Genomic DNA, 23,902 nt, shown 5'->3' on the forward strand with positions numbered 1-23,902 from the left:
AGCCAAACGAACTCATTCTACTCCTGCAGCCTTAAGTTGCAGCAGTTGCAGAGAGTTCTTCAGATTCCCACTAGGCTTAGGCCACGTGCAGCTGAAGCAGTCCTATTTGTTACTGTATTTCACCAAAACTGAGCACCATTAGCTCTGACCCAACACATCAGGAGAAACGTGGCCCCTGGAAGGAGTCAGGGATGTACGCCCACGTTGCCTGCAGCAGCTGGCCCAATGACATGTGAAAGCACACAGACAGGCTTATCACAAATCATGTATCTTCCTGTTATATGACATAACCCTGCAATGATTAAAAAAATCCCCCATCAACACAAAACATGTTGGAAAGAGCACACTGAAGAATCTACACGTAAAAACCATCACACCGATGGAATTGGAGTCAAGATGGGAGTGTGGTGGTTGAAACAATGTATTCTGTGTCCCGCAAGAAATAAGTTTGTCAGGAAAAGCAGGTTCCAAATCCTCTTTGCCGAGCACCATCCATGGTAGTGGTATCTGCTGGTGCCTACAGCTTCCCTCCCCCTCAGTTTGGGATGCTTGTTATCGACAGGGCAAAGTTAGCCTCCTGCTGTCAGATGGTAACACCACAAAATAACGGGTAACATAATCACAAAAGCAATTGCAAAGGCCACTACAAGATTCTATTGCACTATGAGAGGTAAATTTCCACAGGTGAGTCAGCAAAATTAGCATTCAGCATTATTTTTAATATCCCTTGCAAAGTTTCAAAATACCTTTTAAAACAGCTACTCACCTTGTCCTTACAATGTTTCATTTTCAGCAATTAACTTCTGTTGTTAAAAAAAAAATGACCTGAGACCATCTGCAAAAGAGTTTGCATTTCTGTGAAATATATCAATTCTCATAGGTCAATTTATTCAGAGTTACAAATTTCATTGAGAATAAAAGATTTATGCATTTCTCTTAATTAACAGAACAAGTTTAGCTAAATATAAACTCTGCACTAAAGTTTTGCAGTGGCACAATACCAACACAGAATACAGAAGCATCTTTAAACTATACAAAATTTTAAAATTGAAAATAAACCTGTTTACATATCCTTTATACATTAACATATAAAAAACCTCATTTAATGAGGCATCTAAAAGAATCAAAAACATCTCTACAGCTATCTCTGAAAATTCATATCTGGAAACAATTCATTACACAGAAGCTTTACAAGACTATTTAAACAAACCAATACACACTTTTTACAAGATTAACATTCCAAAAGGTACTCATAGGCAGGTTGTCACTTTTCATTTTTGCAGTTTATCTCACTGGTTATCTTTACTTATAAAAATCTTCATATTTATATATGTTGGGTATTGTTGGATAACCAGTAATCTAATTTAAAAGTTGTGCAAAACAAACAAAAATTTGGAAAAACAGTATGTTTAACCAGTCGTTTACATAAAATACCAACTAAAGCCTCTTTCACCCTGTTTGAAGGGAAGAAACCATAACCAATCTTTTTCCAGAAAGTTACCAGTTACATTTTTATATTCCTTCATTATAGTCCTTCTATAAGTTATGATAAATTAAAAGTTCCAACAAGACATTGACTGATCGATGGACCTGCCCAACATCCTCAGCTTTACAGCTTCTGTCCATACCCTGCTGCTGCTTCTCCAGATGAGGAACACTCAGCCTGCGTTGTCCCCGCGCCACCCGAAGGCAGAAAAGGCGACTCGGTGCCTCGGCAGGGGCAAGCTTTACATGACAAAGACCTGCCGTGTGGCTACTCATTTGAGCCATTTCCTCTTCATCACTTCTAACATACCAAACAGCCAACAGCAAGAGGTGTGCAGAACTCATCTGAAATTTTAAAAACTAACTTCAAATTATAGGAAAGTATGTTTTCAAGTTTATTATAATAAATGCAATCACTATGAGATTACCAGTTAGCAAAACTACTGTATGTGAATAACAAATGGAGAAATCTAATGTAACGCTGGCCAGTAATGCTGGTTTTCTTGAGAAGCAGATATAATATATTTCAAAGGGTCCTTTCCGAGAGGTTTTCTTTTCCCTTATCTTCTGGCAGTTAGGATATTTGGTGAAGCCTATATAAAGGAAGAGGATTTTCCAGAACTACTTGCTGTACACTTGAAAGAAAGTTTTCAGTCTCTGTTGGTGTTATTAGCTGCAAAAGCATGTAAATTTCCCATCTGGCTCAGACCACTCTGAATATGTGCAACATGGATCTCAACATTATTCTGAAAACAACTACAGGAAGAAAAGAAGAAGAAAAAAAGCGTTAAACCTCACATTGAAGAGTTGTGTCCGAATATTTCTACAGTGAAAGTCAAGGTATGAACACAGCCGATACAAAAATTCAGAGGAATTGGAAAGTAGTAATACTAATGCAACTTGATTGAGACAAATGTGAAAATAGTATTTGCACAAGCACTGGACGAAATCAGCAGTTACTGACTCGGGTACTTTAAAGAAGACTTTAACATGACCAGAGTTAATGAAATTAAAATATTATGAAGAGATGCTAAAATGCCCTGAATAAGTACAGTGAAATGGAAACATCATCATCTTCTTAACAATGTACACCAGCCTTTAGCTGAATCCACTCCAACATGCAATTTGCAGTGTTGATTATCGTGAATTTTCACTAATATTCGGGGTTTATTTTCCGTTTTACTAATGAAAAATGCTATAAACCAGCATTTCTCAATAATAGTTTTTAAATCAGAAGGCCATCCTACTATCTTTGCAAAAAAAAAAAAAAACCAAAACCAAAAAACAAACTCATGTGTGCAGCCTCCCATTATTATGTAGCAATACAAGTACAGAGGATATAAGGAAACACTTAGCATTCAGGTATATTTTCTAAATTATGTAATTTAGCAGCATTATAATTATAAAAAAAAAATAAATCCTGGTCACACATTGCTGGAGGCTGCAGTGTACTCCAGATGAGTATTACCAAATTCTTGCTATTTTTATAATGCCTCCTCAGGCACCTGCTTGTGACAACTGTTAAAAAATGGCCCATCTAGACTAGATGGGCTTTGACCTGGCACAATATGGCTGTTCTTCTGTTCCTCAGTTTAAAATATTGCTAATGGAAGCTGGTCAGAAGCTATAATTGTCTCATGTGCCAACTTTTGATATTTACAGACAAGAGGTTGAGTAACTGTGTAAAAAGAATACTGAAATTGTACTGTTCTGTGGTTTAAAGAAATTATTAGTGGGATTTCAAAGTCTGAAAACGTTCTAAAATAATGTATTAGTTGTCATAAATGACTGAAGAGGAAGAAAGTCTAGTTGTTGCTGCATCAGTTTAGCACTTTGTTTCATTTTTTTAAAAAATCAGGTTACTTCACTAATAAGTTCAAACAGAAAACTGCTAGTTTCACTCCCTTTAAGAAGCTCTCTTTTAAAGAGGACCATTCCTGTAAGTAAAAGTTACCAGATTAAAACCCTTAATTATAATCATTGCTCAGCTTTAAAATACAGTAAGAATTGCTTGCTGGCACAAAATGTGTAATTAAGAATTAAATATTCATAAAAGTAATACCTGATATTTGAGGAGTCTATTGAATTCTTAATGTCATTTAATGAATCTGTTAGTGATTTAAATTCAAAGGAATTCAGATCACCTCCTTCTGCTAGACACTGTAGGAGAAGAAAACAAAAAGTGTTCTCACAGTTTGGCACAAAGAAACCGGCAGAGCTTTAATGCTATGCATTTTACAGGAGAAACTATTTTTTTGCAAGTATTTTACCTTAATTTGCAGTAATATTGCTGTAAGTCTAGAGATAAGATCAGTTAAATTTTCACTCTCAACACAAAGCTGTCCTGTTGTCGAGGAATTCGCTTGCCTGACGATCTCCTGAGCCTCCTCTTCACACCTGCGCCTCAGGTCTGTTGGCTGGTCAGCAGGCTGGAGGCCCTGGTCAGGAGCAAGCTGCATAGACAGAATGAAGAGAAATGAAGAATGAAGATCTCTTTTGCATTGGGTGTACGTGTGAAATGACAAACTATTTCAAAGAGAGTTCACAGGTACGTAGTAACACAGGTTTTTTTCTTCCTTTACAAACACATATGTCTATTTCAAAACTGGCCACTGGCATCAACGGAAGTGTCTACGTTCCAGTGAAAGAAACAGAGACAAAGGCTGAGGCAGAGAGAGAAGGAATCCGACAGCTACTACTAGTTTCATTTCAAAGTGACCCCCACCTACACCCTATTCCCAGGAAATTCTAATTATTTTTTTGTACTTAGGTTAAGCAAACCCAACAAGTACATAGTGATTCCAGCAAAACCTTACCTCATAACAATACTGTTGAACTTTATGCAAAACTTTATTTAAGTCTTTGTTTAGTTGCTCTAGATCTAGCACAATAGTTGCGTATCTCCTCTGAAACTCGATGCCTATTGGCATAGAATAGGATTTCTGTGGAAAAGACAAAGCATATTAAAGTTAATGCGATACTGTACATTTATATCTCTTGAACTCATCAAAAGGAATTTTCACTTGAAAATAACAGAGAGATTTGAAATCCCAATGTTTTATAGAAAAATGTTAACATACAGAATATTAAAATGTAAGTATCGCTATTTAAAACTCCAAGTGACAACTGTGTAGTAACTACTATGCTTTTATTCTCTTTATAAAACACCATGATACCTGTGGTGGTAAATGCTACAGTAGAAGACGGTGGCCTGACCTGCTGATTTCTGCAGGGGTTGGTTAGGGCTTCTCTCTACTGTATGAACAGAAACCTGCCCTGTCAGAAGGAGAACAGGACAGGACAATATGGCCACAACCACCTCTGCTGCAGGATGGGAGGCGCAGTTGCCTAGTAAGTTAGTGGTCACCTGAGGATGACTCAGTGCTACGTACCCTTTGTTACAGCTAACAGTTGTGCCAAATAAGGAAGTTAGTAGAGCTTACATATGGTACCTTACGTATTTTGGGTAAGCACAATTTTCCACAAAAAATAAATGCCACAATAGAGTACTTTTTTCTTACACTGTTTTCAGAATGTGTGATATTTACGATATATTATAAAATTTCCTCCACAAATGGCCTCTTGCAAGATAAGCTGGATGTATTTCCACTGCTTCTCAGCCACAAGTCTGAGATACAGGTACCTTGTGCAATCAAACCTGTGGCTATAGGTTTTACACCATGAGATAAAGCAAACTGCAAAGTCAAGAGCCTCCATCAGGAGGATCCAAGTCAAAAACTCAAAAGCAAAGTTTCAGTTATCAGTTCAGTTCAGCTCCCCATTAAACTTAATCACTGAAATGATCTCCAGGGATTTACAAGCCTGAATACCAGATTAATAGGGCTTTAAACTAACACTGTAACTTCAACATTCACCTAAAAGCAAACTGGAAACCAGCATAAATTTGACATACTTCCTGTAGCTCTGGAATATAAGGGAAAAATGGGAACTTTCAGATCTTCTTCGGTGAGCAGCCCCCCTAGAGCAGACTGTACTACTCCAGGTTAGCTGTGAAAGCCACAGACAATTGCGAATTCTCCATCAGAGACGACAGGCTAAGGGCATTCTATACTAGTGACAATGAAAGACATTTTTCTCAGCACTAGCACTGGTTCTGATCAGGGAGCAATCCAAGATCTGGGAACACTGACAAACAGCTGAACAGGCAGACAAAAGACAATGGCTTTCAGAAGATGGAATCAGGTAACATCTTTGTCACTGGCATCTACATGCTTCTGTGGAACAACCAGCACCACCTTTACCTTGTCTTTATCACAGGTTAAGTGAAAAAATGAACTACCCATCCTTTTTGTTTAGATTTTTTCATCCAAATGGCTATCAGAAAAGTGTTTACTGTTTTATGTACACAGTAGCTTGTTTATAGCCTGCAAGCAAGCTAGTATAGTGATGTCAAGACGCTTACCTACTAATAAGCTGTCCTTTCAGAAAAATGAAATAGAAAATGTGCAGCTGTGTGTACTAACAGCACCTCTGAAGGTATCCCCTGCCTCAGGTAAGCTTATTATTATTGCCAGATAATAATGGACTACATTCAGTAGCAGTTCTGATTTTGGTCAGTTCTGTTTATTTCTATATTGGATCAGTCGTTAAAAAGTCACCATAAAATGATTGGTTTAAACCAAACAGTGGTGTTACTCTAACAATTATCAAATCACAATTGAATTAATTATTATTAGAGTCTGAAAATGAAACTATACTTCAATGAACTCAGAAGATTTAATTTTCTCCATGTTCAGGTGTGTTACTGATGTTCAAGTGGGCTGGTGCTGGAAAAAGATTCTTGTTCAAAGAAAACACATTTTAAAGGAGAAACAACATATACTCAGCAGCACAAGCAGAGATGGGATTGCCAAGGGACAAAGAGGATTAGAAGACAGGCTAAGAATATGGCCCAATAGGAAGGTATCACATCCTCTATTTTTATCAGGACAGCCTTGAATAGTTACAGAGGTTGCTTTATGATTGCTGGTTTGCAAAGGAAACATCACAAGGGAAGAAACTGAAAGTATCTCAAAGTCCTTATCTAGGCTACAACTGAGCTAAAATATATCAAATTTAACGTTTATTTCTAGATCCCCTTCTTCCCTGTTGCTTTTTCGCTCTTTCAATTTTGTGGAATAAGAATATAAAGGAAAATAACAATACAGTTAATTTATGACTTAGTAGCGGAGCGACATGTTAATATCTGGATTCTTGTCAGAGGAAAGCTAATGTCATTCCTATGGATTTCCTTATATATGCAAAAGTACTAATATCTCAGTAAAAACAAAATGTTTTTTAGTTTGTTTTAGGAAGAATTCCTAATTTTTCAGTATCAGAGTTACAGGTTGCAATGGTGTGTCTTAATCCTGCTTCTTCTTGCATCTATTTTAATTATTAATATGCAAATTTAAAAGACAAAACATTTCATGCGCAGGAAAAAGAAGAATTAGTAATGGAAATGATAACAAGGTTTTGAAGAGCAGCATCGCAGCACAATAGAAGAAAATTACAGAAACATAGGGATGGGGCAGCAGGAAGCAGAGTAACAGAACACACATGTGCACATGATCACTGAAGGGACAAAGAGGGAAATCTCACCACAATAAATCAAATCCGTCAACATTCAAATATTTAAAAAAAGCCCAGCTTTCTGGTTTCAAGAAATAAAAAGGACTCCTCTTCCCCTCCACAAACCTTTAGGCTTCTGTCTGTACGTTGTAGAGACAACTGTCTGAATGGATGCTAGCAGAAGGTTGAGACTGAGAGCTTTCCACTTTCAAGTTGATTGAAAGACAGGGGTGGTAAAAGAGGCATTCTTATCATTTTGATTTACTGACTGATGATTAGATAAAGCCTAGCAAGAAAAACTATTCTGCTCCTGCTAATTATGCTGTAGCTGCTCTGGTATTGTAATTTTAAATACCGGTCAAGGGCACTCAGAGCTTTATATAGAAAATCTCTGAAATGAGTTATTGTTTTAGCCAGAAAGCTAAATAAGTACTTACCATCTGCAAAATAAAATTATGATAAATATTTTACCATATAAACTTATACCTGAGATTCTCCAAGTACATAGTATTTCCTTACTTTACATGTCAACAGACATATGCTCTCAATGTTAACATTAATCAGTTTCCAAAGCATAATGCTTTCAAAGGAGAATCGTATTTGAAACAACTGACTTCTCTGGATTGTCTTTAAAAAAAAAATAATAAAAATTTCACATCATAGAAAGTGATAAAATATAGATTTTATCTAGACTCTAGTTTTAATTACGTCTACTTGCATTAGCTGTTAAAGCATATCCTGTTTTAAGAATTGAAAAGAGAACACTCTCACCAGCTTTTCTGCTTCTGTATTCATTTCTCTCAATTGTTTGATGTGTTCCTTCTTGATCATAAGGATTTTCGATAACCTGGTCTAAAACAAAGGAACTATTTTTAGAATGAATAGGTCCTTAAGCAGTTTTGAAATGCTATAGAAATTCAAGATAATAAAATGTGTGTTTCTTTCATCATTTTAAAATACATTTCTCGGTTGTTCCTCAAGTTAAGATGCAGAAAAAAATTTAATTAAAATTAAATGATGGATTTTCCAGAGATTCTTAAAGCATTTTCAAGTACCCTAGATTGGAGAATGCTAAAATCCACCAGCTGAAATTCCCTGTAGGAAGACTAATATAATTTATGGCCAGCTAGAGGCTGAAGAATCAAGAATCTTCTTTTTATGCAGCCTGAAGGAAAGCAAAGGGTGGTACCACCATGTGCTGCAGTTCCTATCGCTCACCTTACCCACACCTTTTTCCCCCCCACAGTTTACAGCTGTGCTCTGGACCGACACCAGCCCTCTGCGTACACTCCTGCAGTAAAACCTGGTACAGAGCCTGGGTCTATTTTATACAGAACAACTCTGGGCTTTCCATTTCCCTCTTTCATCATGGGAATACCCTGTTTCTCCTGCCCTTGGGAACTAGCAGTCTGAAGCGGAAATCACTGGGAGCGCTCTCAACACACACATCACTCCTGAAACCATTCATACTGCCTAGGGCCCCGAGAGAAATCCTAGCTCCGCTACAAACAGCAAGAGTTTTATTACTCATGTAAACTGAACCAAGATTTCAGCTTTGACACATTTCAAAGGGGGTTAACTCTGCATCCTAGGAGTGGAACGTGGGACTGGGAGGAAGAGGGACTCCTAGTTCAACATATGTCTGCTCATATATAGTCCCCTTTACTGATTTTCAAGTTCAGTCTTAACACAGCCAGGTTTCTTGCCCTCACAAGTCCTAATGGAAAATTGTTCCAGGACCTCTTTCAGCTAATTATGAATATTCTTGGAATTTCCATGCTAAACGAGTTCTTGTTCACTTCACAGTAATCTGTTCTGCCAAAGCCGTTTTTCAGTTAAATACAGCCTCTCCTCTCCCTCTTTGTATTTATCCCTGTTTATTCAGAGACGGTAAACACATCTCTTCTCCACTGTTCCTTCACCAGACTAATCAAAACCCAAGCCTTTCCAGTCTCCTCTCCCATAAAAGGCTCTCCATCTCCTGAACTTTTGTGGCCCTTTGTGTGTCTTTTTTCTATTCACTATCATCTTTCCTGAACGTGAGCAATGGGAAGAAGCCTGTACCAGTATTTCAAGTAACAGATCTGTAACTAAACCTGTAAAATGGCATCAATACATCTCTTTCTACCACTCATACTTGGCCAGATGCATCTTAGGACTGGATGGCAAGCCATGGTCAGACTCTCAGAGGCGATAATTGGAAGGTTATCACTATTCCAATTGCAGCTGCTCATTTCTGTCCTTACGCCGTCCCCCTGATGCTTGTGCTGAGCCAGCACTTGCATTTTTGCAGCTATGTGAAGAACCAATCCGGGAACCGATAACAACAAAACAATGAATTCAGAAAAGGCAAGAAAAAAAAGTTTTAAAACTGTTACTTGTGGGCTGGATTTTCTCTCTGATCTAGTTTCTACCACCTCACACGAATGCTCATGCTGGCAAAAACACACCTGGGAGAAAGGAAAGCATTGTGCACCATCTGCCCTTGCTGCCAAAAAGTTACTCGTCAGGCTCTGCTGTCATCGCCATGCAGCAGCTGCCTAACAGGTCTAAGTCCTTCTCCCTCATGAAGGTGGTGAGTCCCCTGCTTAATGTAGAATATATTATTTGTTCCCAGAACTTGCAAGCTATTTGGTGCTTAACATCTACTTTGATGTCCAGACATACTCCAGGCTACAGGGCCCACATTTTCCATGAGCTTGGATTTTGTATTATAGTCACTCTATTCCCAGACATACCCCAGTGATCAAGATAATCTGATTCTTTCTACACAAAACTCTGACCTTCCACTGTATCTGTGGTATCTACCAGCTTTCTCTCATTGGTACATTTTGTTAAATAGTTTCCCATTTTCATTTGCCAGTATCATCAGCAAATGCTTCCACTCAGTTCAACCTTATTTTCCTTGAGAAATTCTTGCCTAACAGTTCTATTTTCAGCACAACTCATCCTGTTTACTGTTATAATTTATAGTTCTCACTAAACTGGAAATGAACTTTTATTACAATGCATTTCCACATTAAAAGACACGAAGGAACAACCCAACCAGTATGTTTAGATTCATACTTCAGATTTCATTTTTTTCAGTCAAAAGGCTATTTAGAAGAACACAAGCAGTTCAAACTAAAGTGTGCAATAACTTACTATGGAACATTTTCAGAATTTTCATAAGCAGGAAACAGTCAAAAATCCAGCATCCAATTGCTGATTTTCCCAAAGTCCCAAAGTTACTTACAACTGCAAATTATACATAAAGAGAATATCCCTAACATTTATTTGTCAGTGCCTGCATGTGATTTTGGCTACACTTTCTTTTGTTCCAAATTAATTTCAAACCCCATAAAAAGAGAACTAAGGGGATGGGTTGAAATCTTATTCAAGGTGTGTTGCATTTTCCCCGTTTTGTCCAAAATAAAGTTTTCCCATTAAATTGTTTGTATCGCCAGGCAATAGCTCTCCAGAAAGTTTTTTCTGAATCAAACATTTTCTGACCATTTACTTCCTGAATCACCATTAAATCACAATGAGGGCTTTGACATTTTTACTGTACCAGTGTATAACAAAGGCTACAACATCTTTAACAGTCACCTTTAACATAAAAATACATCCGGACTGGTGAATGCAGTGCAATCAATAATCAGTATTCACCACTCACGTGTATTTCACAACACCAAATATTTCAGTACCATCCTTAAACTTCCAATAAAAAACTTGATGCTTAAAATGCTTAAGATGCTAGGCTTAAAAATAAAGCACAGTCCCTCTATAAATGTTTTTTTTTAAGCCTCATGATTCTTTAGCAAAAAGCTGGATAAAGTATTAAGTTGCTCATGTAAACAAATGCCAAAAATCTGTGGCTTGATTTTGTTCAAAATATTTCAAAAACCTTCAAGCAAAAATGCCCTTCAAGGGCATGTAGTGACATGACAGGGGATAGTGGTTTTAAACTGAAAGAGAGTATTTTTAGATGAGCTGTTAGGAAGAAATCCTTCACTGTGAGGGTGGTGGGGTGCTGTAACAGGCTGCCCAGAGCAGCTGTGGGTGCCCCATCCCTGGGGGTGTTCAAGGCCAGGCTGGACGGGGCTGGGAGCAACCTGGTCTAGTGGAAGGTGTCCCTGCCCATGGCAGCAGGGTTGGAACTAGATGATCTTTAAGGTCCCTTCCAACCCAACCCATTCTATGGTTCTATGATTAAAAATACCTATTAGTGCGCTATCTTTGTAAAACGCCACCATTTGTAATACAAACAAGAGGCCTATACTTTTAAAACTCAGATTTCCTTATAACTAGTAATATACCATGAAACCTGACTAAGAAATCACACATTTTCAGATTTAAAATACGGAAGAAATATCATAAACTGATCAACTTGACGCACTAAACAGTTGTAAATCTCAATACACCTTAGCGTATACACCTCAGCGATCATGCTTAGCGACTCAAGTAGGATAGCTGCAGATACCAGTTTTGGTTATGCTGCTAAACTGTATCTTTTGTGTATTTAATTTTTTAACATAATTAATCTTATGGCAACTGCATTTGTTTTAATTTTTCTTAGCTAAGCTAGATGCCAAGCCACTTTTTTCAAAATCAGCTTCATGCACTAAGTTTCCTCTAAAAACCTGAATAGATCATTCTGTCCAATAACATTAATATACGTTGAACGGCCAAAATATTAGTGTCTCATGCGAGCTACAGACACAATTTGATTCTTTTGATCAATTACATACACTCTGAAAGTTGAGAAACTTTTAGCAATATTATTTCCTGGTTCTTCGTATGTTAAACTCTGACCATTCCAACTTCCTTTAGCATGTTCAAAATAGCTTTCATTGTTAAAGAATTCAATCACAGATCTCAAGCTAAGCCAACGTGAGCAATTATGTTCTTCCATCATCCTGAAAAGTAGCATGCTTTGATGAGTTTTGATATTCAATGAATCTCAGCTTCCTCACATTACTTGTCTGTGCTCTTCTGAACTGGTGGACAAAAATCACTTAGGAACTGAGGAATTATTTCATAAAGATATAGTCAAAAATAGTTTTCTTATTTATAACCTCTATGTTTGCTTTCAGGGAAAAAGAGTGCTTCTTTTCTTCTCCAAGAGGGTAGGTCATTACAGAACATAAAATACAATATATGATAATGCACATAGGCAAATGTTCTCTGTGTAATGCAAGTATATTTTAAATAAAATAAAAAAAGCCTTAACACAGTACAAAGTTTACAGGTAGAAACAATATCTTTTTTTAGACCATCTGGTAGAGCTGGGAAAAATAAAGACAGACTTCTGGAAACATAAGTTCCCCCTGCGGTCTCAAGAGCAGCATATTTCAAAACTTATGAACAAGTGAGAAAATTAAGAAGGATTGGGGTGGGGCAATAAACCCAAATATTTTTAACATATTTTCAAAAGTTATTTTGAATATCACCATATCTGTCATAAATCAACAGAAGGCCATTTCACTGCAGAAGAATTAGAAGAATAAGCACAAAAGGACAACACACAACAAAGTTAAGAGCTGCAGTTAACACTTACCACTTGAATGAGGAATTCTACTGGAAAGCCTCCTAATGTTTCGCTATCTGTGCCTGAAATTTTGTTTTTCCACGAAGATTGTCCTAATAAAGGATCACTGTCCTATACAAGAAAGAACACTTAATTTAGTAGCTTATTTTTAGAGGGATTTGCTAGAATTTTTGTCTTGTTGAATAACCTCATAAAATTAATCTCAAAAAATGTTTAAGGTAACAGCTTCAACATGTATCAGAAAATATTTCAATGATTAATACTACGTGAAAAAAGTAACTTACTGTAATTGGAGACTGGAGTGAAGGTGTATAATGCAATCGGGGAGGGGTCATAAAGAACCTTGAAGGCCGTTGTTTCTGTCCAAAGGCAGCAATTGGCATGGTTTCATGAGGTTCATTGCTCTGTAAGACAGGAACAGGAAGGATATACTTCAGTTGTCAGATTAATTTTAAACACCTTTTGGAATACTTAATTTATTTCTGGAATCTGGACTAGCCATACCCATCCATGCCCCAACCCAAGAACATTAAAAGACTGACATTTTGCTTTTGGGTTAGCAGGAACTTCAAAACCATATTCTATTGCTGGAGTTTTCAAAGTGTTATGGCATCATATCCGATAAAACCTGCAAGAATATTTCCAAAAATTCTATTGACAAATTGCAGACAAATAACTGGAGTTCAGCGGGGCTCCAAGATCAGATTATGAGAGAGACTAGACAAATTATGGGCCCTTGGTAGATTCAACACTACACAAGATACAAAAGAACGTGAGGTCCTCTGAAAAGCTTGCAGTCTAGGTCAGACTGTTGGGCAGGAACAATTCTGGGAGCTCATTAATTGGTATAAGAGCCTATGAGCTAGGAAATACTCCCAAATTGTTTGACCAGAGCAACACCCCCACAGGTAGCTTCATTACCATAAGAAGCTTAAAAACCAGGTTCAATCAACTCATCATACTTGCTGGCAACTACCACAGGCCTTTCCAGATTTTGGGAAGTTACAAAGGGCCAGGTTTTCTTTAACATTTTCTGCAAATCCTGGCAGGATCCCATAGCAGAATTTTTTTTGGATCTTACGCTACTCATTATATTTCTTCATACTAAACTCAGACTATTATAATAACCTGTAATAGTAGGTCTAGTAAATTATTCTAGCCCGAGCCATTATGTTTGTATCATAAAGGGTTATCCCGTTCTATAAAAACATAAACAGTAGAAGCTCATTCCCCCAGAATTTCCCATGCATCTGTTATGCTTGTTTCTAATCTATGACAATACTACCTGCATGTAATATTTTGAATTGATTTATTTTTGATTAAAGCATACAATTGTAGATTTTTTAATTTCATTTTGTTTTTCATTACAGCTATTTTAAGATTGTGTCATTAATACTTACAAGAACTTCATAATCTGGGACTGTGTGTGTTCCAAGACCTGCCCTGTCAAAAGTCACTCTGTATGTAGCATTGAGAGTATCTACAGCATCTATCTGTCCAGTGAACAGTCCATCATGGACACCTCGCAAACGTGCTTAAAAAAAAATAAAAGAAAGAAAGAAAAAAAAAAAGAACAAACCAAACATTATAATGTTCTAATACTATTGAGAAAAATAAACTTAATACACCTTTTGCAAGTAACCCTTTATATGTACGTTTTAAACCCACAGATTAAAGGGGGGGGGGGGGGAAGTAAAACCAGGAAAAGAATTGTATACAATAGAAACACCACCCAAATTTTTGTCAAATTTATCTTTGCAAGTCAAGTATTTCCCAAACCTAATTCTTAGCACTACACTTATGTCTAAGTAAAACACTATTTAATACCCAATACCTTCTGATAGACAGATTTTGCAGGCAAAAGTCAATTTCCAGATGATTTTGCATACCATTTCTCTTTGATCACTTCCACTGATGACTGCATATTTAGCAAAAGACAATGAGGAATGCAGCTCAAGGATACAGCTCTAGGAGAGTGAGGAGAAGCAGTGTTGTGCATGCCTGCTCTTCAGCAAGAATTAAGGGCACTGTTGCTGAAGAATGCAAAAAGCAATGAACGGTAGCGGCTTTAGTGGGAGATACCATGCTTAAGTGAAAAGCATCTGGATCACAAACAGACAGGATGGAGGTTTAAAGTTTTTATAAAATCAGACAAAACTTGTGGAATGTTTTTAACAATATTCCTTCCTCAGTTATGTGTAAATTTTTTCAGCAGGCAATGTCATGTTTAGTATATATGTCCAACTACACTGCAATATCAATCGTGTGTCTGTTTCAAAACTGATGTATTTATGGAAAAACAAAGGACAAGTTTTATATTAGGTTAGATTTTAAACTGTTAGACAGCACTCAGCTCTCTGCATTTAAGCATCTCTCTCTCTAAGATTTGTCAGATATACTAGACATAAAAAAAACATTTTAAAAATCCTACAATCTGAACAGCAGAAATAATGAATCATACCAAGTTTGTACCTCAAAACTGTATCACTGTTTTAAAAATACTAGCTAATCCTCACAAGCACCTTCTCAGTGAGCTAACAAAAAAAATACATTTTTTAATGTTTTAAATTTAACTATGTGCACCAAGTATATTACGATTTACTAAAATCTTTGCAAAACACTTGGCTGTTTTTTTCTTTCTTTGTTTTTAAGGAATTACCTGTAACTTTTGTTCCTATTACAAGCGGTAATGGAATTTCTTCTGGAAGATCTTTGAACTGTGAAATATCTGCAACTTTCCGCTGCTGCAAAAGTCTTATTTTCTGCCGTTTCTGTTTTAATGCTGATCTCTCTTCCTCAAAGAATGCAGAGGAACACCTATGATACAATTAGGTAAAATTTTACTTAAATTCAGCACTGAAAACATACATATGTGAAGAGACATCAAATAAACAGGCATAGTTTACAAATCAGTGAGGGACAATGAAAAAACGTGGGGTGAAGTGTTCAAGACAAAAGGATTCTGTTGAATGGATTTAGAGAGTCTTACTCTCCAGAATTATTGCTCCTAAAATAACAGTTTATTTAAAAATACTAGTCAGGAATGCTAGTTGTTGCATTAGCATATCAGAAGAGCACAACTTTTTGTGACTTTTTCTGCTTATAGGGATCCACCTGGTGTCACAACAAAGCTAAAGCAGTCCCACATCCAGCCTACTCTGAATACCAGTTCAATGCATGTAAGGACTTACTGTGAGGTCCCTGACTGCCATCACTTAATGATACGTAGTACGTCCCTTCCACATGTGCTCATTAGCTCAATTAAACAAACTTAGTGTGAAAGAGCACCAGACTCAGAACATAAAAGGGCACTTCTCTGTCTCATATCTTTGCATCTGTGCAGAGTACAACTCAGCCACAAAATCTCTATTATGCAGATGAATTGTCTAGAGATCAATCATAGTAAAAGTACAAATTTGTTTAAACTTGGGTTATTGTGTAAAATCAGATAATCTCTATAGCATCCCCCATTTTGGGGAGGTCTTAAAATATAATCTAAAAGATGAAAGACTTACTCCCAAGGTCCTTACTTGGTTTTATTCTTTTTCACTTTTAACCTACTGAATAGGCATGCTGCATGAGAGAGATGCTGAAAGCATAAAGACATTAAGGACTTGATCTTATCTCTCATTAGTTATTAAAAAAAAAGTTTTATCATTCTTGTGTCAATGAAAGAAATTTAAAAAAGGAGTACAGATGCTACTGTAGCAGAATTAATTAATTGCAGAAGCAGTTATTTATCAAATGATTTACTACCTTTGTTAATTGCTTCATGCAGTCAAATGCAATTTAAACAAATTCTGTGGAACTCATAGTTATATATTGATTACTGATCAATAAAAAGTCCTATTTTACGAGGTTATTTTAGAAGACACTGGCAAGTCCTGCGCTGGTTCCCTCTTCTACACTGCAAATTATTTTCTGGTTTAAATCCCTTCAAGGTCTTCCTCAGTTATTTATCTTTCACTCAGTACTGAGCAGACAGCTCCTATTTCCCAGTCTGCTTCTACTAATCTCTTCTTATATGCCACAATAAACATTCTTATGTTTTCTTCTCTGTACCACTCAGAGAGTTCCACAAGCCATTTCACTATTCTCCAAAATTTCTCTTCCTTGCAGTGTGCCTGAGAAGATCCTAAGATCTAAGCTGCCAGGATGGATGCTGAGATCACTTTCTTTCATACATACATCATTTGCCTTTTACCTTATACATGGTTTCTAAGTTACATGGGGCATAGACCATCTGTTTTGTCCAGTGTCTACAGTATTAACACAATGAGATCTTAGTCCTGAGCAAGACATTAAAGAAGAAAAAAATAGGAATAAAGGAAAAAAAAAAAAAAAAAAAGGAATGACCAGGAATGAACTGAAGCTGTGATGCACCTCTGTCAGGTATGTGTAGTAATGCACTGCACTGAAGGTTCCTTTCCTAGGTTTTCCGATCACTACCACCCAAAGTTGTCACTAGTCTTTGTACAGTCTAGGAACTGTGTTGTAGATGGAGCAACTGTAGGTGCATGTCCCACTCCTCACTCAGTTCGCTACTGAAGACCAGAATGTGGTTACCTGGAACTGTGTATTGCCTAATGATCCTCATTAGGAATTCAAAATATCTGGAAAGGGATATGGCAGAGTAAGAGTGATGGTGGTTGGGAGACATGCAAAGCTTATTTGAATACTCTCATTTAAAGATGTGGTTTGCTTTGTATTTACTACTGGGGAGGAACAAGTGTGAAATAATGCTTGCCATAGGCTGTGAATATGAAGTAGCAAAATGCAGGTCAGAGGTTTTCAGTATCATTGAGGAGAACAGAGTGACTAATCACAGCAAGACAAAAAAAAAAAAGTTAATATTAGTCCTTCTAATCATGTCCAGGGTCTTGCATCAGGAACATCAGATATTGCCTGATGCTCTTTGACCCATACTCTTAGAAATACAAATTCAAATGCTGATATACTAATCACTGACCTTGGAAGGTCCCTACAACAGCAACTACTGTTTTACTGCTAGCTCAGATGTTCTTAAAAAGTCTCTGTTCCGAATGCTGTAGGTCATGGATGTAGAAAGTATTTGCAACATGTTTTTGGCTTCTGTTAAAGGACATCTCCAACCCCATGTCCCCCAAATGTATTTAATAAAGGTTGTCCCATCTTCATGCCATTCCTATGAAAAAATGAAGATTAAAACTATTGTACAGATCACATTGCAACCTCATTAGTTTTCTGTAGAGACTTCTTAAGAGGTTGAACATTGTTCTCAGTTTCTACCTCAGTCATGAGAATTTGAACTAACAGAGGAATCATCACCATCATATAGTGGTAGGACAAGCATATCTGAGCTTAATTCATATCCATTCCTATTTCACAACCCCAGTTAAGTTTATACAGAGTACATAAGACTAACTATTACCTCTTCCTTTTCTTGGAGCATATCTTTCCCCACAGTCTACTGGAATCTTACAAGCTTTGCAGGTTCCCATGAAGAATACTGTTGTGCCAATCAACCACACTGTTGATGGTGTGATAGGACATTTAAAGTAGCAGCAGACATAAGAAAATATTACAATATATTTAAAACAAAATTTAAAAAAAGACAACCACGTGCACAGCTATCACACAGAGACACTATTATTCTTTGCCATCAACACTGTGGATGCAAAATGTCTTATTTTTTTTTCTTCCTTCATGGGAAGATATCAGTATTGACATAGTATCTAGCTCACATATGAGGACGACAGAAGAAATTTCTAACAGAATAGTAACATAAAAAAACTTTGCTCCAGAGGTAGATGAAAATTCTCTTGAAAAAGCATTCAAATTATTTAGAATAATTCAAAATTTTTCTGAACTAAGGCCAAAGACCGCTCTGGAATCTTGAAAAAGACTGCTAATAAATGTCTTTTTAAAAAACATTAAAGAAATTATAAGTAAGCAGGAATGCTTATTTTATGTTGATAGAAAGCAAGAACTCATGAAATTTGGGTTAGTAAACAAAATGAGACTCTATATCCAGTCAAATACTTGTACTTCAGATAAAACAACTTCCTGCCCATTTAGACCTGTGGTTCCCTAGGCACGAGCCTCTCTTTTTAAAAAGCTAACTATATAATAGCTTAACAAAAAAACCCAAACCAAACCCAAAAACACTCCCTCCCCCATCTCCCCCCCCAAAAAATAAGAGAAGGAAATTTTATCAGTGGTTCAACAGACTGCTGAGTAAGGCAAGCTGATCTTTTATAGCAGTACCCACTTTTGGCAAAAGTCAAATGAATAAGTGATGATTTAACCTCCAAATACACCATTTCCCTCTCAGTAGGAAGCATGATGATAGAGGAACGAAAAGCTATATCAGTTAAGCTCATGAACACCTTTCCAAAAGGAACTATTTTTAAGCTGGCTCTTCCGCCTTCCCTTGACTGGTATTTGTTAGTTATATAAAGTTGTTTATAGGAGATGAAATAGCCTCCATCAGACAAAATATAATCTGACTCAGTACAGCGATCTATGAAATGGATTCGGTGCTTTAGTGTTTGTATTTTCAGAAATAAACCAGGCTTTTATTTCTGCAACACTGCTTATACCTTTTTCTCCCGGTCTCACATAATAAGAGGATGGCTGAGTTTGGGAGGGACCTCTGGAGGTCACCTGCTCCAACACCTCCAGCAGAGTCACCTACAGGAGGCTGCCCAGGACCAGGACCCAGGATGGCCTTTGAGTATCATTAAAGACGGATATTCTACCACCTCTCAGTCACCCTCACAGTAAAAAGTGTTTCCTTATGTTGAGACTGAACCTCCTGTGTTTCAGCTTCTCCCCACTGCCTCTTGTCTTATCTCCAGACAATACTAAAAAAAGTCTGGCCTTGTCTTCTCTATAGCTTCCCTTCAGATATCTACACACAGAGATGAGATCCTCCCTGAGCCTCCTCTTCTCTAAGCTAAATTGTATTGGTTGTGTAAAAAGGCTGAAATGAATCAGTGGGTTTAAGAATTAAGAATTCTACATTAGAGAAAAAACTATGCCCTTCGTTAAATTCTGGCTTCTTCTCTACAACGTACAGTATTTTATGGGTGACTTTCTCCTCTATTTTGGAATCCAAGCCAGGAAAAGCTGAGGTTCTCTAACACAGTTTAAAAAAAAATAAAATAAATGAGATGAAAATGTGCACTTGTTTTCCCCATGAAGAGCTAGTTACAGCCAGGAAAAAAAAAAAAAAGGCAAAAAATTAGCCTGTCTTCCATACCAGGAAGAAATACAGCGTAGAAGATGCAATAATGTCAACATATTCTGGCTTGGACACTCAGTCATCTAGAGTGGGAAGAGAACATTTCAAATATAGGCTTATGAGAACTACACGGACTGGATATATCATATAATGAACAGGGTGTGTCAGGGAGTGGGGTGTGTGCTCAGGGAACACCTTTTCAATAAAATACTTTTCTACTGTCAGCTATTACTTTGCTTTACTACTGGCATGCAAAATTGTTTTGGAAGGAACAGTTCTGGTAACATCAAATCTAGACGCAGTTATTAGTTGAAAAGATAGAAAGAAAACAAAGAATTACCTCCGTGGTTTTCCCATTAATCGCCTGATTTTCCCCCACTCTACTCTTGTCAATTTTCTCGTTTTCAAATTTGGAAAAGATTCTTTCAGGCATACACAGAAGTCATTATCTCCTTCAAATAGTGGCCTGTTGAAACATAATTGGTCCTCTGTTAACTACACTTAGTAAACTTTTGTCATGAGATTCCAAAAAACATCCATCACATGAAATACATTGAAAACAAAAAGTGTAAATTAGTCATATAAAGACGACACTCCTATTCAAAGGAAAAATATAATCTGAAATAAATTAAACTGAAAACAAAGACAGAAAGTTTCCAGACTATTGTTCTACTTGAGCCTTACTATCAGTGATGTTTAAAAATGTCCCTCTCTCTTGTTAATACAGAGAAACTATCTATTCATCCTCTTTTGTAATGTATATAAAAGCACCAAATGAAACTTCAGCAAAGCCAATGCAGTATCATGAGGATACTGCAACATGCTGAAGTAAACCATAAAGATATGGCGAGGTATTGAGAATAAAGGAAGGGACAATGTGATACTGAGAAATAGACAGACAGTACATTTTTCATAAATTCATTCAGTTATAACCCAGATTCTCAACAGAGGGTTCCAAAATACACAAAATTGAGCCAACATGTCATTCTCCACAGCTATACAGGTGAGACTTTTATTGTATCATACCATGACTCCATGACGAAGCAGAGAATCAGTACTATAAAAGTGACAGTTCAGAAAACTACCTACACAACTTATGAATTTCTCTTTGATGCTACGACCTGTCTGTATCTGTATGTTTTATGACTGCCTTTTACTTTGTAGCACCACATCCTTCTTCGGCTAAAGAGACAAGGGAGCCGTAATGGATATACCCATCTAATAGCAGGTTAATCATTAAAGACTATGTGCAACTGAAATAGATCTCACCTGGTGAGAACAAAAGAATAACTGCATCCTAGATAAAGCCACTCTTCTCCACTCTCTGCAGGGTGCTGAGGTTTAGAGGGGGAATAGCTCCAAGCACAGAATAAAGAGGACCTTGGAAGCAAGACTGCTCTCAGGCGAGTGTATGGGGTGTTGGGAGAGAGGAAAGGTGCATGGAGATAAGGAGACTTGGGCAAGAATGGAACAGAATATTTTTGCAGTAGAAAGATCTGCAGTTATGCCATGAAGTGAAAAGGAAGCCACAAAGAATGATCAATGAGGCTCAGGAAATGGACAAGGAAGCACATAAAAGAGTTTTATTTTATCCAGATTTACTGTCACCAACTTAAGATACCTGTGTAAAGAACAACCGTTTTGTTATTTTTGGAGAAAGAGAATCTGTATTTGATTGTTTTTACTATCACTCATCCCTAAGCAGGCAAACTATAAACTCACAGCATCCACAAGATTGGAAGCTCTGGGAAACGGTGTAGGCAAGCTACAGCTGCATCTGGTTCTGAGGGCCTGTGATCACTGTGTTAGTAAGTAGCTCTTTAGAAGTCTCTGGGTGTCAGAAGTCAATGGGATTTTACAGAAAATGGTCCTCTGCAGCACAACAGAGAATCAGCTTCAATAATCTAATAACCACAGATGATAGTTGTAGAGATTAAAATATTTCAAAAACTTACAGTAGACACGGCATTTAAATCAATGACTTCAATTTTAGATGAGACAATTCGATTAAAGTATTTTGAGACTCGTACAGTGAGCCATATTTTGTCAGTTGACAGCTCTATACTTGAAACCTTTTCAAGTTTCTCATTAAGTCTACATCATATCACTCAAAACAACATACATCAAGGATTTTCTTCCAAAGATACATAGCTTCTTAGTAAACTATGTTATAGTATCTTAACATCATCATACCTTACTAGCATGACAAGCTGTATTTGGTTTGCATGGCAAGGTTTTGGTAACAGGAGGGCTACAGGGGTGGCTTCTGTGAGAAGCTGCTAGAAGCTTCCCCCATGTCTGACAGAGCTGGCTCCAAGACGGACCCCGCTGCTGGCCAAGGCCAAGCCCACCAGTGATGGTGGTGGCACCTCTGGGATAATGTATTTAAACCAGGAAAAAAACCCTGTGCACAGCAACTGCAGCTGCAGAGAGGAGTGAGAATACGTGAGAGCAACAACCCTGCAGACCCCAAGGTCAGTGCAGGAGGGGGAGGAGGTGCTCCAGGTGCCGGAGCAGAGATTTCCTGGCAGCCCAGGGTTAGTAACGGTGGAGCAGATCCCCACCTGCAGCCCATGGAGGACCCCACACTGGAGCAGGTGGGTGCCTGAAGGAGGCTGTGACCCGTGGGCAGCCCATGCTGGAGCAGGCTCCTGGCAGGACCTGTGGCCTCATGGAGAGGAGCCCAGGCTGGAGCAGGTTTGCTGGCAGGGCTTGTGACCCCACAAGGGACCATGCTGGAGCAGTCTGTTCCTGAAGGAGTGTCAGCTGTGGAAGGCACTGAAACTGCAGCAGTTCATGAAGGACTGTCATGTGGGAGGGACCACACGCTGGAGCAGGGGCAAAGCATGAGGAGGAAGGATTGGCAGAGATGAAGTGTGATGAACTGACTGCAACCTCCATTCCCCATCCCCTGCACCGCTGGCGGGCCGGAGGGAAGGAATTTGGGAGTAAAGTTAAGCCTGGGAAGAAGGGAGAGGTCGGAGGAAGGTGGTTTAAGATTTGGTTTTATTTCTCATTACCCTTCTCTGATTTGATTGGTAATAAACTAAACTAATTTCCCCCAAGGTGAGTCTGTTTTGCTCGTGATGGTAACTGGCGAGTGATTTCTTCCTAACCTTATATTGACCCATGAGACTTAAGTTATGTTTTTTTCTCCCCTGTCCAGCTGAGGAGGGCAGTGACAGAGCAGCTTTGGCGGACATTTGCCATCCAGCCAGGGTCAACCCACCACGTAAGCACACACTGATAACTATCAAAGAGTTTTTCAGAATTACTTGCTAAACTCAAATTCTAGTCTACTGATAGACCTAAAGTTCCATAGACAATTATTGAGAATAAACTAAAAGTTCCTGGACTGTAGTAAAAATCATAATTATAAATGTCACATTTTAAAATTACTACTAGAAATAAGTAAGGTTTGGGTTCTTTGTTGGGGATTTGTTTGTTTGTTTTTCCCAAATAAGGAAAAAAAAAAAGGATTTAAAGACTACTTCTTTCAAAGGAATGAAATCCTACAGATGATGAATTTAAAACTAAAATGGACATGTAATTTTTCTATTTGTGATGAACATATCCTAAAATGTTTTTCTGTTGCTATGACTGCCTTCTCAGTTAAGGAAAACAGCCACAGGAATCGTGATTAAAACGGGAAGGAAAAAAAGTAATGACTTTGTTACGAATAAATTCTGGAAAATAATGCTTGTTAACTCTGAAGCCATTCTTCAGAACATTAAGTAATAGTGTTTCATCTATTAGTCAACCAGTGTAGATTTTCAGATTCCATTTATCAATAATGATTTTTACATTTTAGAATTTTTAGTCTTCCATTATGAGGGACTAAATTAAAATGGTTCTTTTAAACAATTCACATCACCTTGCTAGTGGCATTAAGAGAACAAGGGCCAAAGACTCCGAGGGACAAATTGCAGAAACTGCCTAAGAGATAGATTGGGAGATCCAAGGAGGACAGATATCAAGACAACAGCTGAAGAGTCACAACGTGGAGTTCTGTTAGTGGTCACAATAAAAACAGGATGATAGGAAAGACACAGCCAAAATCTAGATTTACATCTTTCAGGGAAGCAGCACCT

At 37.6% G+C, this 23,902-nt stretch overlaps 1 protein-coding gene across 3 annotated transcripts in view; it reads right to left on the reverse strand.

The window, feature by feature from the left end:
- Positions 1-836: 836 nt before the first annotated feature.
- The window catches only part of LIN9 (lin-9 DREAM MuvB core complex component), a 39,995-nt gene continuing 16,929 nt past the window's right edge, over positions 837-23,902 (reverse strand). For all 3 annotated transcript variants that reach the window (XM_055725999.1, XM_055725998.1, XM_014281610.3), the window contains 10 exons: positions 20,152-20,277; positions 15,246-15,403; positions 13,987-14,120; positions 12,871-12,990; positions 12,596-12,697; positions 7,828-7,908; positions 4,302-4,427; positions 3,756-3,938; positions 3,548-3,645; positions 837-2,241 (listed from right to left, as the gene is read on the reverse strand). In XM_055725999.1, the coding sequence (XP_055581974.1) occupies positions 2,136-2,241; positions 3,548-3,645; positions 3,756-3,938; positions 4,302-4,427; positions 7,828-7,908; positions 12,596-12,697; positions 12,871-12,990; positions 13,987-14,120; positions 15,246-15,403; positions 20,152-20,277 (1,234 nt within the window). In that variant the 3' untranslated portion in view covers positions 837-2,135. The remainder of the gene's footprint in view (positions 2,242-3,547; positions 3,646-3,755; positions 3,939-4,301; positions 4,428-7,827; positions 7,909-12,595; positions 12,698-12,870; positions 12,991-13,986; positions 14,121-15,245; positions 15,404-20,151; positions 20,278-23,902) is intronic.

Source organism: Falco cherrug, chromosome 13 (assembly GCF_023634085.1).
Source record: "Falco cherrug isolate bFalChe1 chromosome 13, bFalChe1.pri, whole genome shotgun sequence".
NCBI classification, from domain to species: Eukaryota; Metazoa; Chordata; class Aves; order Falconiformes; family Falconidae; genus Falco; species Falco cherrug.